Source organism: Pyxicephalus adspersus, chromosome 2, assembly GCF_032062135.1.
Source record: "Pyxicephalus adspersus chromosome 2, UCB_Pads_2.0, whole genome shotgun sequence".
Taxonomy (NCBI): Eukaryota; Metazoa; Chordata; class Amphibia; order Anura; family Pyxicephalidae; genus Pyxicephalus; species Pyxicephalus adspersus.
This window is the reverse complement of record NC_092859.1, coordinates 27,143,431-27,160,798: the sequence shown is the minus strand read 5'-3', so window position 1 is coordinate 27,160,798 and position 17,368 is coordinate 27,143,431. Positions and strand designations below refer to the sequence as shown.

The 17,368-nt window shown below is 37.8% G+C and overlaps 1 protein-coding gene across 1 annotated transcript; it reads right to left on the bottom strand.

The window, feature by feature from the left end:
• Positions 1–349: 349 nt before the first annotated feature.
• On the bottom strand, positions 350–10,347 carry LOC140323238 (rho crystallin). Its single transcript, XM_072400140.1, has 9 exons — positions 10,196–10,347; positions 8,183–8,350; positions 7,016–7,132; positions 4,461–4,538; positions 3,961–4,083; positions 3,344–3,453; positions 2,387–2,552; positions 1,357–1,439; positions 350–596 (listed from the first exon to the last, which is right to left on the bottom strand). The coding sequence occupies exons 1-9, from the start codon at positions 10,280–10,282 to the stop codon at positions 554–556; spliced, it is 975 nt and encodes a 324-aa protein (XP_072256241.1). The 5' UTR covers positions 10,283–10,347; the 3' UTR covers positions 350–553.
• Positions 10,348–17,368: the final 7,021 nt, after the last annotated feature.

Genomic DNA, 17,368 nt, shown 5'->3' with positions numbered 1-17,368 from the left:
AGACTTGTGTACACTTGCTTAAACTGTCATGCAGGAGCGTTTAGCTGTTTGTTATTCAAACATACATATTAAATAATACTCTTAACCATACTAAATAAATAAAGACTGTCTAAAACAACTATAGTTTTCTATAAAAGGGTGACAGGAAGGCCTGCAGTGTTGGAGTGTGGATCCAAAATAAATTTACAGGAAAAAAATATAATTTCATCTCTGTGTTTTTAAAAGTACAGATTATGTGGTAAAGAATTTGTGAGATTTTTTTTTTTTTTTTTTACTTTAAAACACCAGAGTCCACGAAAATGAAAATCCATCATGCCTTATCTCTACTTGACAAACATTCACAACAATGTTTTGATGTTCAGCAATAAATTTATTGGTAGTTATGCATGAGGCAATAAGAGACATAACGTTCATCCATCCAGTCATTAATGCTTTATAAATATCGAGCAAATGACTAAATGTTAGTTTTTTTCTGTATTTGACAGCTCTACTAAAGCTTTACATTTACAATACAGAAAGCTTTTTTTTTTTGGAGTCAGCAATTAGTTGGTCTTCAGTACTCATCATGGAAAGGGTATTCTGGGTGCTGTTTAACCCTAGAGAAGGAAATGACATAATTAGTGTGACTACATATTAATAGATTGTACATATTTTTATTAATTTATATAATCAGATCAGTGATGGACACATTTGGTTTAGTTCACAGATTCAGGGAAAGCCAAAATTGCAGCTAATCTCATTGAGGTCTATTGGGAAGGGAGGAAGGTAAACCAGGCTGGTAATTTATGGCCTTTTTTTAGCTGATAAGATTTTTTTCCCAAAAAAGGCATAAGGGGACTGGGCACTGATGTAAGGGTCAATAACAGATGCATTTTTAAATGTCATACAGCAGAGAGGGAGAGAGAGTCTTTTAAATTAGGCTTTGGGGACAAAATTTAAGAAAAACGCTTTCTTTAAAATTAGATGTTTTGGATGAGCTTTTAAGCTGTATATAGTGTAGCAGAACATTTTTACAGACATCATCATGGGCACCAAATTCTGACATCGCATAGTTTGGTGGTGTTTTGATTTATCAATAGAAACTCAATCTAGTTAATTTAAGTTTGGAAAATGTGTCTGGGCTGTGACACTGGTTATTATGCAACCCCCTTCCCCCAAAGGGGTTCTTTTTAGGCACCCCATGGGAGCTGAAGTAAAACTGGTATCATATTATCTTTCACACAGCAAATGCAATGTCAAATACATCAAAGTTTGTACAGATATGAGAGCTCAAGCTGCCACATTTATAAATCCCTTCCCTTAAAATATCTTTGTTTTTTGTTTCTCTGCTCTTTATTTCTAGAACATAACACTTACTCTTTGAAGGGTCCATAATGAAGGTTTCTGTCTAGGCTATCAAGGGTTTTCATGTCTTCTGGTTTTAATTCAAACTCAAAGACCTGAGAAAAGTATTAATATATTAACACAAAGGAATGTTTACTTTGAAAAAAAAAAAGGAACAGGCAACAGTTCCCAAACGTTTCTACATGTTACTAGTAGAAGATGATTCAATATTCATTGTTGACATTTAGGAAACATGGATCTTTGCTACGTATGTCTACAGAATGCTGTGCACAAGAGACTATTCTGTATACAAAGCTGCACCTACAGGATAGTATCTAGGTAAAAAGGAGCTAGAAATGGACTTTACATAATACCCAATCTGGCCTATCGAAGATGGGTCAATAATAGAACTTCTAGAAGTTCTAAACTGAAGATCTAAAGGAAGTAACTGTAAAGTCATACATTATATATGGACAATATGCTCCTGAGCCTGATTAAGTTAGTAACAATGAAGTGTTTTTCCAGCATGTGACAAGTTGTGGAGTGGAACTTTCAGACTGTTAGCATGTCTGAAATTTTTGGATTACAGCCAAACAGGAAATTTTTGGATTACAGCCATTTAGGCAGGGGTGTATTGGGGGGGGGGGGCTGTGCCCTCACTCTTTTGGAAATAGGGACGTGTGCCCACTCTTATTTTGCAAAGAAATCATTGGTGGGGCACTGGCCGGAGCCATGGACCATGTCTCCCAAATGGAATTGCAGGCTCAGGGCGGTGGGTGGATTGTCTCTCTGAACACAACCCACTACTCTTCCATCGCAAGCTCAGATCTCATGATGTCACTCTGGGGGAAGTTTCTTCCCCTTTAAGGGGCAGGCCATGGATAGTATTGTGCCCCCTCTTCTTTTTTTTCCACTACACCCTTGAGAGAATAAATTAAATTGTCGTGTATTTTCACAAAGAACTATTACACATTATTCAAGTTATTGTTTAACTGTTCATACAGAATATGTCATCTCACAGCAGATAAAAATATAAAGAGATTAAGTAGGAAACTGTAATTACCCCAAGGTTTTGCCTGATACGAGCAGGGCTAAAGCTTTTGGCCAAGACCACAATTCCCTTCTGGAGAATGAAGCGCATGGCGACCTCTGCAGAGGAACGATTGTACTTAGCAGCAATTTTATTCAAAATTGGATCATCAAGCAGAACTGGTAGGCTCAGGTCCACCCTACAGAAAGAGTGAATATGAAATACATAATAAATATTTTAAAATATTCAAACACTGTCATGTTACCCCTTTAACCCTGACACACCCAGCATATTCAAATGCAATTCATTTTAGACTTTGCATTATGGTTTAGGAACTACCTGCATGGTGGGCCTTTACAAGGTACTGTATGTGGAATGATCTACTGTGTCTTTAGAGTTCTGGCTGTGATGACATGCAACCAATAAAATACAATGTAGGATATTATTTGAAGTCTCTTAGTGACACCAGCACTGTTTTCCCACTGACACCATTAATGAGTCATTTTTCCTCTGACTCTAATGATAGTGTACTACTTATGTCTATTAATTTCACACACACAGGGGTTTTATCATTCCATCAGATGCTGGGACATTTTTTACTTCCTCTGACCCTGGGTTTTTTTTTTACTCTCACTGACATTGGAAATCAGAATATGAGCAATCAAAGAGTTCTAAACTGACCTATATCTGATAATAATGAGTATAGCTACCATACACAGGTATAGTAGGGCTCTGCCAATCTGGCAGCAGGACTATTACAGCTGTCATAATCAAGAAGATGGATTGGCTACTATACCTGACGATGACAGGTGTAATAAGGTTCAGACAATCTAGTTGCCAGATGATGACATCCCCCAATCGTCAGCTTAGTAGACCTTAGCCAATTCAGCCACTTGATGAAGACAGTTATCAAAAATGTCTTCAAAAAAGTTATCAAAAGAGTCCGAAACCAATTTAGTTTAAAGCAGACACATTCATATATCCACTTACCAATTCTTGTCTCTGTGTGAGCCTAGGACGCTGTAAGCCACCACAACGATATCCTTGGATTTGCAGTAGGAGTGAAGTTTGTTTTGGTTTAAATATATATGACACTCCACCTGCAAATTATGAGCAATAATTTTATGCATGGATAAAAGTGGTACACAAAAGTAAAAATTCATCAAAATTTGTTTGTATTTTTATTGTATTTGTGAGTATTTATTTGGAGCACCATCCCACCATCCTTTAGTATTAAATAGGAGATTTTTCTTTTTAAAACCATTCAGGTCATAGTCTGGCAGAAAATACTGATTAATCTACCTGAAAGGCACTCAAGGTCTCCAGCCTTGGTGTAGGCAGACAACACAAAGCATTTTTGTGGACTTGAGTCAGCTATGCCTAGTTGTCTTTTACTGAACTACTCAATCCACTCTTAGGTAGGATGAAAAACTGACTGATTTTAGTGTTGTGCCTTGTACCTCCAAATCCATAATCTTCAATTTTTTTTGAATATATCAATCAATATGGGCACCCAGGGGTACTCTGGGTATTTTAGGATGCTAGCAGCACCCCTAGTAGCCCCAGAACCATTTTTGATAAATACAATAAAAGATTAGTCTGAGTACCTGGTTGCAGACTGGCTTGTACTTCAGTCCTGGTTTATTCAGAAGTCGTTCCAGCTGCCTGCGGTTAAAGTTTGACACACCGAGGGATTTTACCAAACCTGCATCTTTGCATGCCTCAAGTGCCTGAAAATAAAGACTGCTAAATCAGAATGAATACAATAAAATAACAGATAAGCAAACTTATAAATAATGGCAGCCAAGCAACAAAGATGTTATCACTAGCAGCTGAAACCAGCAGTTGAATTCTAAGAAAGCATATTGGACTAGAGTTTTTTGAAACTCAAAATCCAAACCTAAAGTATTTTTTTGTGAAAACAGAGCCATTATCAGTAAATCAATCACATTCTGGAATAATGCCCTGGTCTTCGTTATGATGCCTCCCATTTGATTGTCACTCTAGAAACTTGTCAGATGCTAAAGGGAACACAGTATCTGTGTTATTTTTGAAGCAGAAGCAATTTTTTTTCCTATAATCCCTGTGTGGTTTAGGTTTCACTTACCTCCCATGTAGCACAAAAGTCAACATTATCATAGATGAATGGCTTGTCCGTATCGGAGGGATCAGCTGCTCCAGTAGGCTGCACAGGATGGAAATAAATCAAAATCATTGGCAGAATCTAGTCCCAATTGTATTATGGTGTGAAAATATATATTAATAGATCATAGGTCCCATTTTCAAAAGGTATATTGTGAAATTAGACAAAACTTTTTATGATTGAATGGGAATAGGTGCTTGAAAGGCAGTCTAAGGACCATGTAGCATTTTGGTGATTGAAATGGAATCATTGGGCCTGGGAGGTCTGTGATGGGAACATTGATTTATAAAGGGGGTTTTAATTGAAGTAATCTGTTGAAATTTCATGTAACATGTCCCACTCCCTAGTCTCTGTCTGCCTACACCATGAATCTATTATTTGGGCATTTTCTTGTGTAAGTCATCAGTCCATAGCAGTATCCTCTAGAATTCCATATTGGTGATGTCAGGGGCAATATTTGAGGGTCCCGATACCTAATAAATTGCCAACTACTGGATTAAAACCTTTCTCATATTTATTACATGTTTATGTTTTTCCCCATCATCCAAATCAATACTATTGCTTTGGTAAATATTTTAAAGATGCAATGTAATGGTGTCATCTCTGTAAAATGTAATAATGTTAAATATCAGTGTGTCACCTATCAGATATGTCCTTTATCCATGCAAATTCAAAATATATTGGAAATAATCTCTGGAAACATCTCTGTAAACTAATAAATATTTGAGCAACTGTGACATTAATAGTGTAAAGTGTATGCGTAGTATACATTTCGTTTTTCCATAGAGTAGAGAAGGGTGAATATCCATGATATTTTCTATGCCTTTTCTGGATTTCTGGAAACAGGAAGCCAGCAGAGTTATCATCATATAGCAAGAGGTAATTCTATTATATTTTTCTTTACCTCCTTCTATTTTGGTAATAGCTGTAACATTTATTAATATTATCACTTTCTTTCCCAGTAACAAGTGAACAGAACAAATAGAGAGGGGGATTCTACCCAGCTTGGAACTGATAGCAAAAAAATCTGTCCAAATCTAATAATAAAGTCTTGGCTATCTTTATCCTATACACATAAGAAAATAATTATGTAATACAGGTAAACTGCAAAATATTTGTGGAGTGGTGATGTCTCCCATCTAATATGTAAGGTTTTGTCAATACTGCATTAGGACTTGATCATTGGCAAGCTTTTATAGATAACTATATATGCAAATATTTTATATATATATATATATATATTTTTTTTTTTTTTCTTCACCACTTATGACCAAGGCTGAGCTTAACAAATTTTATTCTAAAAGTGTATTATCCTTTTTAAAACAATGCACTCCATGTTGCTTCCTATATAAATCCCCTGTGTTCCCATTTGTCTTTTGTTTTTTAAAAGATGCTTAATCTGTAGGAATGATGAGTTCACCAATACAAAAGATACGTGTTTCATTTTCTGCTTGCACGATCATTTTTGCAGCAAAGTCTCATTGTTTTCTGTCAATGACAGCGTTTGTGGAAAGTATCCAGAAGGATAAAAAACCAGCGCTGTCAGCAAATGTCAACAAACTGACCAGTTATGCGTTAATAATCTGCTTTCTCTCCTGTACTGGAAACTGCAGGGGATGCAAGCAATATCAAATCAATTTTCATGTCAACGGGTCACCATAAAAACAGTTTTGATAGGGAAATAAATGTTTCAAGCTTTATGTAAAGCTGAACACAGAAAAAAAATAGATATATAGAAGAGCTGTTTTACCTTGTATAGAATTTGTAATTCTTCACTTCCATTCTGGAGATTTATACAATCAAACTAGCACTGATCTTGTCCCTGACCATGGAGAAACAGCAAACTGCTTTCTGCTATCTCCTCCTATCTGCAAGCTGCTTTTTAACCTGAGCAAAACAACTGGTTGGCTACTTTTGTTGTTTCTCCTTCTACCAGTCAGAGCTCTTCTGTAGAGAGCATTAGATGATGTAATTCTAGTATTAACAAAAAACATGCTGTATTAATATGTGTCTTTTTCTGTAGTTTCTGCTTATAATTGAATAGGACTAACTGCTCAACAATATGCTCAAAATAGGATGTCCCATAGGAAGTTCTCTACAAACCTCTTGAAGTTGCCCTAGCTGGGAAATGCACTGTTGGAATATGGGGCATATTTTTACCAGCAAGAGATCAGTTCACCTTTGAGTGTGCATCTGAGTTCCTATTAGAACTTTTATGTAGCTATTAAGCAACAGTTACAATTTGTGGCCAACAGTTGACATATTTAGGTTTCATTAAACATTCTGATTAGCACATTTGTTGCAAAGTGATCCTGTTATTGCTTTTCCTAATATTATCTTCCCTCTTTTTTTTTACACAGAACGTGGGTGGAATCTCCCCAACAGGGGCATGAAAAGATAATAAAAATACTGCCAGAGGTTTAAACCCTTCCCCACCTTGCTTAAAAATGTTAAAACACCTTTACTGGAGCTTCTACTTATTCATTTGAAAATTTAAGATATCTGTATATTTTACCTACCTTGAGGGATACAGGCCAGTGCATAAGGAAGAGGTCCAGATAATCCAATCCCATATCCCTCAGAGACCTCTCTAGGCCTTTGCGTACCATTTCAGGGGAAAAGTATGTACACCATAGCTGGAGAAAGAATACCAAACAGTTATAACTTTTACTGGTAAAATTCATTTCTTTTTAAATGCAAAAATATAGTAGTCAACTTGTTGAATATGGAACACAATATTGATACAATTATGGGTTTTGTCACCTTGAGACTTTTGATAATGAAAACAGTGGCTCAGCTTGGCATAACCTCAACCTGATACATGGCAGAATGTCAGCCAGCTTGATACATAGTTGTCTAACGGGTTGTCTAAGTATTGCGCTTCTGCAGACTAGTTATGTCTGTTCAGCATTGTCTATCTCTCCTTCTGTGGACGTTATTTTTTTCATTATGGTACTACTCATTTTTCTGTAGACATATTTACTTATTATGTATACATATAATTCTTGAGTTAATGTGACAATGTATTAGAAAGTAAGGGATTGGGAGTATATGGTAAAGGAAGCTGGCCTAGTATAAATCAGCCCTAGTTATTCATGTAGAAGGGTAGAAGGATTGTGGAGTTTTTTTTAATTAAAGGTATGTAAATCTGTTTGAGAAAAGCTTCTATTAGAAGGAGAATGTGTAGCATTTAATTTAGTTTTAATAGTTAATTATGCATTTATTTTATAAACATTGCACAATAAATAAGTAATTGTTATGTATAGTTTGTAGTGTGTTGCTTATTACATACTCAAGATCTGCTCACTGCCACGGTGAATTGTTGAATGACTCATCGGGAATAACTGTTGTGCTTCCCTATGCAGGAGAGAACAGAGGCAAGTTGCTCGCTTATCTTCCCCCCTTCTATGTATACAGTGCTCATTCATTTATTTGTCACTGATGACCCAAGGGGGTGACATCTAAAGCAAAGTCAAGTACCGACTGGATCCCTCTGACATTTCAGATACTATACCTGCATCACATTCACATTGCAAATCATTTTTACCAGCCAGGTGTGGACATTTTACAGCCTAAATGATTAATTTAAAGGATTAAATGCATAAAAATATCATCAGAGAATTTCTATAATGTCAAGTTTTTGTAATATCTCCGGTTATGTCTGTAACATTGGTTTACTTGCTCACCTTTCCCGTGTAGAAGAGATCTTCCCTCTTGATTACTCCCTCAGCGATCTTGCAGCGAATGGCATTACCAATTTGCATCTCATTGCCGGTGATGAAGGCACCATCAATGTGACGGTAACCCAGATCGATAGCAACTTTCACGGCATCCTCCGCAAGACTTTTAGGCACCTAAAATGAGACAAGGATTGCATTTTAAATAATGCCACACTTTCATATCAACCTCATATCAAAGTATTTAAAGCCAATTTGTTTTTTATAGCATAGGAAATAGTTAAAAATTCAGGTTTGCATTGCTGTATGTGTCAGGCATTGCTGTATTTTTGCCCTGATTATTACTGTAATGGAAAAATAGGTACAAGAACATTAGGAGGGGAAATCTTTCAGTGTCTAAGTGAAAGATTTCCTTATTTTGGTGCAATCCCCTTTTACTCATTAAAGAAAGAGCTCCACAAGGGGACACAGAAAGAAATGATGGGTTTTAGCTATTTCCTACCTAGCTACTGAAAAAAATTTTTTGGATTTAGATATACGTTATTGCCCATTGAATCTGTCTTTTAATTAAATCTAACGAGTAGTGGTTAGTAGAATATGGGTCCTTCTTCCCATTTCTAGTTCCCTAATAATAATAGCAGGTTGTCTCTAACAGTTGTTAGGTATATGCGTATGTGCTAAAGGTTAAGACAATACAAAACATAATTAAAACATTGCAGAAGCCAAAATATGTCATTTCTTACTATAAATGAGAAAGGGCATACATGCTTTGGCCTGACAGTTGTATTCCATAGGATTACATGTATACCACTCAAGGTGAATGGCTCAGACAGCATTCCCGAGTGTCGATCTAGATCATTGCACACCAGTAAACCAATATAAAAAGAAATGCAATTATCATACTCCAGGCTGTAGCAGCTTTTCTTGTGCTGCTGCCCAAAGCACAATGATTTATTTTCTTTTCCTTTTAACAGGTAAGTTAAGTAGCGCCAACACTAGTCAGCACGCCATGTATACAAAGCAATCAACCAACAGAACCTTAAACACTAAATGTTTTTCAATAATACTAGTAAAAATGTAAGCAAAATATTTTATGCTTAAGGCTATGTACACAGGTCAGATTATTCTCGTCCAATTATTGCTTCCATTATCCATTATCGCTGGTATCAGACGGGAAACTAATGTGTGTACAGCGCTTGTCTGTTGTCGTTTATGGATACATCCTGGTGAAGTGAAGGGGAGAGAGCACAGCCGGTGGCGCTCGCTCATTCTTCCCCATCCCCTCTTCATCGAGCAGAAAGGTGCTGTATGTACAGCTCTTGTTCATGCATCTTTCAGTCTTTTGTCGTTGGAAAGGATTGTGAAAGATGCTTTCTAATGACAATAATCTAACGTGTACACAGCCTAAGTGAGTTACCCTATTTTTCTCTAACCATCTTATATCTAGCACTAGATTAAGTGCATCTAAACTAAAAACATTGTTCTAGAAGTACTAAAAGTGAACTTAAACCCATCCCGTTTTTCTTTTCGCTGTTTGTGCCCCCACTGAACTGATGTCAAATCCAATACCCTACTATGGTCACCTAAACAGGAATAGAGAGAATTTTTTACCCAAACAAGACATCTGTTTCAGCGATAACTCTCACTTTAGAGTAATTTGCTCCCACTTTTTATATCTTTGTAAAATGCATATCTTTAGAACAGCAAGTAAAACCAAATCTCCACAACCGGACATAGACAGAAAAAAAAAGTCCTGTGCAGGAAAAGAGTGTGCAGAACAAGTTCCAGTAATTTCCTATTATCTTCATTCAATGAATGATAGAAGGATAACAAGTTGACCCATCCTTCCTAAATCTCACAATGCCGAGACATGCCGTTGGTTGGTGTTGACATTACAGTATAGTGCTAAAAGCTGAATCCCTTTTTCAATGGCGCCACTGCTGTGGAAGCTTTCATGTGCTTGTTGTCTCATCGCTGACCCTTATTTTGACAACAAAAACAACAAAAAACAACGCTACTTACATCAGGAGCTGCATACGTGCCCAATCCTAGGATTGGCATCATATTGCCATCATTGAGGGTGACACGGGTTTCCTTGGTGAAATTCATTGCTGCTGTGTTAGGGGAGTGTGAGGATTCTAAGCCCTGCAACTAGTTATATACTCATCGCCATGACCATTGGTTGGGTAACATATTGGAGGGGGGGAGGTGGCAACCAATGACAAGTTAAACCCCTTGTCTGAGAATTCTAGGCCAAATGAAAAAAAAAGCTTAACTGGGTTTATTCCAATTTGCAAACTCAACAGTGTATTTATGAAAAGAGAGAAGTCTAGACTGGACAGGGTGATTATCTATAATAGACAGCCATGTGCTGGGCTTGGCACCAGCTCTATACAGACTGCAGAACAAGGTGATGGCAGCTGCTGTCAAAACTACTAAGGAATCCGGAACTGTCTATCGCACTAGTTTAAAGATCCAGATCTGTAGTGACAGCTCTGTATCCCCAGAGATTTTTGCAAAAGCTGTTGGGTTTAGTAAAAAGAGGGATGCTGCCAAAGCTTTCAGTTCAAACAAAAAGGAGATCAGGGGTTAGCATTAGTCTTTGCATCAACAGACAATGAAAAATTACTCTGCAAGTTTTTTTTATTTCAAAAATATTTAAACATGATATAAAATGCTTGTTAAATTGACGTTAAGCAAAAACTGCATGCTGATTTTTGTAATTTTTAAAAAAAAAGAAAGGTTTGCAGTGATCTGATATAATGGTATCAGTTAGGGTAAGGGTGACTGAGACGACAAAGTTTTAAACACTTCCTGTCTGGTAGCCACACATCATTAGTCATTGTAGTGACCTTTTCAGTCTAACATGGCTGCTGTCCTACAGTTAATGGCTGCACCAAAATATTATGCAGGAGTTTACTTTAAAGGGTATGTTAACCTTAACAATTGGTATGAAAGTTTTGGACCACTTAGTTTGTTATGTACCACTGTTGTGTACCAGTGAAAGCCAAGTAAAAAACAACAAACAATAGACTGGCTCAGTAGTCTGTATGGCCCCCATGTCTCTGTATGCACTTCCAACAATGGCCCTGATTCATTATAGTTCCCCAAGGCTGGAGAGAATACACTTTTTATTAATATTACTAATATTATTATTTCTGGTCCAGATTTGAAAACATTTGCTATCAAATAGCTAATGACTTTTAGGAAATCCATTCCAGGTTTGCTGGATTACCCAGGCTCTGCAAGATTTCAGGCCTTCATGTCGCAGTGTGTTACCAATTGTTTTCTTGGTGACTATGGTTCCAGCTGCCCTTAGATCATTGACAAGTTCCCCCGTGTAGTTCTAGGTAGCTTTGTCACCATTCTCGTGATCATTGCAACTCCACGGGGGAAGATTTTGCATGCAGCCCCAGACTGAGAGAGATTGACAGTTATTTTGTATTTCTTCCATTTGCGGATTATCGCGCTTACTGTTGTCACCTTTTCACCAAGGTGCTTGGCGATAGTCTTGTAGCCCAGTCCAGCCTTGTGTAGGTCTACAATCTTGTCCCTGACATCCTTGGACAGCTTGTTGGTCTTGGCCAACGTGGCTAGTTTGGAATCTGACTGATTGATTGCTTCTGTGGACAGGTGTCTTTTATACAGGTACTGTAACAAACTTGGATTAGGAGCACTCCCATACAGAGGGTGCTCCTAATCTCAGCTCGTTACCTGCATACAGAGAAGACACCAGGGAGCCTGAAATCTTGCTGAACAAATACAAGGGGAACAAATACTTATTTTACTCATTGCAATGCACATCAAGTTCTGACTTTGGAGCACTGGGTTTGGAGGGTTCTTTTGTTGTTATTCTGTCTCTCACAGCTACAATAAACCTACCATTACAATTATAGACTGGTCATTTCTTTGTCAAAGGGCAAACGTACAAAAGGGGATCAAATACTTATTTCCCTCACTGTACATCACCACTTCCAGGTGAAAGCCTCTTCCAATAGAGTGCAAACAAGTCACAAGCTCCCAGAGCAGCACAGCAAAAAAACAGCACATGGGGGAGATTGAATATCGGGTTTCACTTGTCAGGATAGAGACAATTCCATATCAGAAAGCACAGCAAACATTAGAGACAGCTGAATCAGCGTACAATACCCAGCATCAATAGGGCTGCAGGGCACGCAATTCCCCAGTGTGGTGTTGGACTCTATTGCGTGCCCTGCAGCTCTATTGCATATTCAATCTCAGATCCCTCCTGTGCTGTTTTTTTCTGTGCTGCTCTGGGAGCTTTTGACTTGCTTGCACTCTATTAAAAATGTACATGTACACGTATTAACATTGATTGATCTCGACATTTTTCCTGAAAAAGCGGGAAATTCCCACGAAATGCATGAATCCACCCAATCATGCGGGACCATATTATACATGAAAATTTGTTTTTACAATTACTTGTGTAATGTTTTACTTGCTTTTTAATGTATGGAATAAAAGTTATATTTTTTGAATATTTTAAAAGTGTGCCCTAAAAGTCCTGTGATTATATTGTGATACAAAGAAAATCTACATTTTTTGGGATGTGGCACATTCTGTCAAGTATCTATCCATCTACCTCTGACCACTAGAAATAAGAAAGATTATAGTATAAAGATTATAGTATTATAGTATAACTCTTATGACGTGATGTGCAAAAATCCCATCAATTTATCTATACAATCATGAAGGTTTGTCTCCAAAAACATCCTAGAGAACCTAGGGAATTTTTAGGCCACAAATTAACACCATATTAATTCTTATAAAAAAACATTTTTATTCAAACACACAATACTTTTTGCCAATACATAAATACAATCCACATGTTCATATGTACTCAACGCATTTCACAGATGCCTTCTCCTTTTTCAGGAGTAAACAGAAGATAATTCATATTCTAAACTCATTAGTTCATTGTAAGGACCCAGTCAGCACCAGTCCTCACCAGACACCAGTCCCCCAATCTTACACGGTAGTCTACACTTTTAGTAAGCCCCCGCTCAGCCTTCAAGAGACTGGTTGTGTCTCCTAGCACTTGGTTGTCCCTAGGACTTACTGCGCAAGGCATGGTGTCTCAGATAAACAGTACAAGAATCCCAGGTGATCCAGAATACAAACCAAGGTCAACCATTAAGCAAGGTACAAAGAAAGTAAGCACAGGCAGAGGTCGGTCCAGGCTGAGTACAACGAAATGTCAGGAACAAGGCAAAGGTCAGTAACACAAAACAAACAAATCTCTGCAGCACAGATTAGCCCAGCTAAGGCTACAACAGGCATAGAGCAATGGGAACAGAGAGCCTATGAAACCCCAGCAGCCAATGGCATTGCAGGAGTAAATCAGGAATTACTCTGCTCATTGGTCGCAGCACAATCCCCTTCAGCTGCACAGTCTCAGAGCAGGGGATGCAGAGGGACCACTCACATCCAAAGGGAAGCCGGGGATGCCACAGGCTGCAGAGCAGGGGACTGACAGCTATTTGCTTGATCTTCCCTGCTGCTGCAAGCGACGCCGATAAAGGGAATAAACAGGATGCATTGTCCTGTGGCAGCCAGCAGCAAGGGATCGCTTGTCTCCTAACATTCATATATTAAAATACTAAAAATTATACTTTTATACTACGAAAACAAAATAATGAACAGTTTCCATCAATAATGTTGTCTTGTCTTGACTTTTGATACTTGTCCTGCATCAGAAAGAACTTCTGACAATCTGACAATAAGTCTGAGGATTTCATCCCAGCGCCTAACAACAGTCGAGGTACCATTACCTAACGTGGAGGTTTGTGTGGCCCTCCAAGAATATTCCCCACCAAGACCATCACTGATCCACCACCAAACTAGACATTCTGGATGATCCTGCAGGTAGCAGAATGTTCCCCAGACTCTTTCATGTTTGATACATGTGTTTAATGTGCACCTGCTCTCATCTGTTATGAAAATGGGGCACCAATGACATACTTCTCAATTTTGGTGTGCTCTGGCAAATGCCATTCGAGCTGCATGGGCCCTGACTGTGGTCACTGGTGCCACTAAAGGATGTCAGGCCCACATGCCAACTAATGAAGTTTACTTCTGACAGTTTGGTCATCTTGTAGGGCTTTGGCTGTGCTCCTCTTGTTCCTCCTCATATAAAGGTGCAGATACGTTACCTGTTGTTGGATTGTTGCCCTATGTCTAGCTCTCCTTGTGTAAAGGACCATGTCCTGGCATCTCCTTTAAGCTCTTAAGCTCTGTGCTAGGAGATAAAAAACCTTCTTGCAGTGACACACTTAATATTCATTTCTAGTGTGAACTTTTTTCCTAAACCTTTAATACTTGTCTACTGGGCTATGACTCAGGAACCTAGGATCAGGCTAACTTGAACCCCCTCTCTAACACCAGTCCCCCTCTGTCTCCTCCCTTTCGCCCCTATCAATAAAACATGCACTGCAAATTTGGAGAAAATAGCCAGATGACCTTTAATATTAAAACATCTGTAAAGAATACCATGTCAGAAAATTTCCTAGATTGCAAGCTCTTCGGGGCAGGGTCTTCTCTGTCTCCTGTGTCACTGTCTGTATTTGTCTGTCATTTGCAACCCCTATTTAATGTACAGCGCTATGAATTACATTGGCCCTATAAAAATCCAGTTTATTAATAATATTGATATAATTATTATTATTATTTTTATTATTATTATAATTAATAATAATATTAATAATAATAATAATAATTGCATATAAATTAACATCTCCTCATTTTAATACCTCCACAGTAATTGTCCTACCCCCTAGTATAAAACAGTATCATTACTTTCCTCCAGGTTGCAGGTTCCTTGGAAGGCACTGCTCACTACACTTAACATTATGAGATCTGCGCCCACTTGTTATATAAATATTTGTTTCCAGTTGCAAATCCCATACTGGCTCAAGAACTCCACTTTATTTGCAACCTCTTCTAATCCCACCTACAAGGGACACATTACTGTAAACTTGAAGATACCCCATCTGAAATAGATCATCCCACCTGTCAATGACCACCCCCAGGATGCCCCTCAAAGACATCAAGCACCCCCCTATCCATACTTATCACACCATATGAACTCCCAGCTCATGGGTGGGTGAACCAGAATCTCACACCTCCCAACCAAAAATCTGACCCCAAACTTTTTGTCTCCCTTCTTTTTATCCCCTCTCTTTCTCCACCCCCCTACCTTCAAAACCACCAATCCCTAACCTCTGTCTCACTGCCTTTCTCCCCTGTCTGATACCCTGGCCATGCCAGCCCTCCGTTTCATTTCTTTTTTTCAGCTCCAGGCTTACTTTAACTATAAGATATATTAGACTGGAGCACATAAGTGGTGTTACCTTACAATTCAGCCAACAATAAGAGTAAGATCTGCATAAAGTGATAAATGCTACATTTTTTACTGATCCCCAGTTAGATTAGTGTATTTAACCCAAAGAAAAAATATTTTTTTATTTTTTCAGTCTTTATAATTAGTGTCTTGTGTTCATTTTTATTATGTGCTTTTTTTTCAACATTATTTACCTTTATATTATTTTACCTTCATTTTTACCTAGAGATTATGCCAACGCTAGCTTACTGGAGGAGTAGCTTTTTCACTCTAGGACAGTAAGATACACATAACTTTATTTCCAAAATTAACAAATTTCCCAGTTGACTGAAATACAGAAATTGTATGAATCTTGGGTTTGGTCAGCAGATGTTGCTATGCCCTAGTAAATATAAATATCCTGCAGGAGGATGAAACTAGGTGCTGCCTTTTCATTTCCCCCAATTTCCCATGTTGTGGTGAATAAATAGCAGACCATGCTGAAAGACCAATAGCTGCTGGCTGCCACCAGCAAATTCTCTAACTGAATCCAGTAAGGAGGAATATAAACAGAATATAGAAGCAAATTTCATCCACTGATAGATGTCCAAGTTACCCAAAATCTTCAATGGATCTTCTGCTTTTTTTTAGTCATTCTCTGGAGGCATTTAAAAATATATATATATTTATTTATTACCATTTTCAGTTCTAAGGTTTAAATATCAGGTCAAACAAAAAAATTACAACCTTGGATGACCAATAATACATGATATATTATACCCTGCATTTTTAATATCAAAGAAGCAATGAGCTTGATTTATTAAAGCCCTCCCAGAGTGGAAAGGATAGACTATCATGGGAGAACCTGGGTAATACAGCAAACCCTGAATGGATTTCTTAGAAATCATTTGATCTTATTAGGAAAATGTTTTCAGTCTTGGACCAGATCCATTTCAGGTTTGGATCAGCAAGGTTCTCCCATGATGGGCTATTTTCTTCAGTATTGAAGAGCTTTAAACAATCAGGCCCAATGTGTGAAAAATTAAGTACACTCTTTATTATAATTATTATTACTAATAATAAACAGGATTTATATAGCGCCAACATATCACGCAGCGCTGTACCGCTTCTATATAGGGTAAGTAATCAAATCACTTCAATGTGACCACCTCTGTACAAGCAGAAGTAAAAGAGAAACAGCAAAAATACCTAAGGGGTCCATCTCAGACTTCACAGTACTCAGTTAGTTGGATAAATCTCATCGTTCATTATGGTATAATTAGAAAAAAAACAGATACGTCTTGTTTGGAAGGGATGCCAGGAAAAAGCCTTTTCTCCCTAAAACGAACACAGTAGCAATGCTTGGGGTTTGCAAAGCTGCATCTGAGCAAACCACAAGACTTCTGGGAAAATGTGCTTTGGACGGATGAGTACAGAAGTCTAGCTATAATGCACATTTGGCAAAAAACACCTCATACTAACTTATTTTCTAATAAATAATGACCCAGCGGAATCTGTATTTTTATGCAGTGAACAATAATAACAGTGCTCACTGCCCCCAGCTGTCAAATCTACAGACAGAGGTTCTTTAAAAACCATTGATGCATTGTGAGTGTTTGAGCCACAGGGTGCCAGGTGGAATTGTACAATTTAGAGTCAGCTGTGAACTTCTTGAAAACAGTGGATGCCCCCAGGTGATGTAAGTAAAATGTGAGAAAATGTATTGAATGTATATGGCATACATGGAAAATTAGTCCATGCTGCTCTCTAGTGGTCAGTTTCATATATTACATGTACAGCTTTAAATGAGTCCTGCTGAAAGGATAATTTACTACAGAAATTATTATTATTAATTT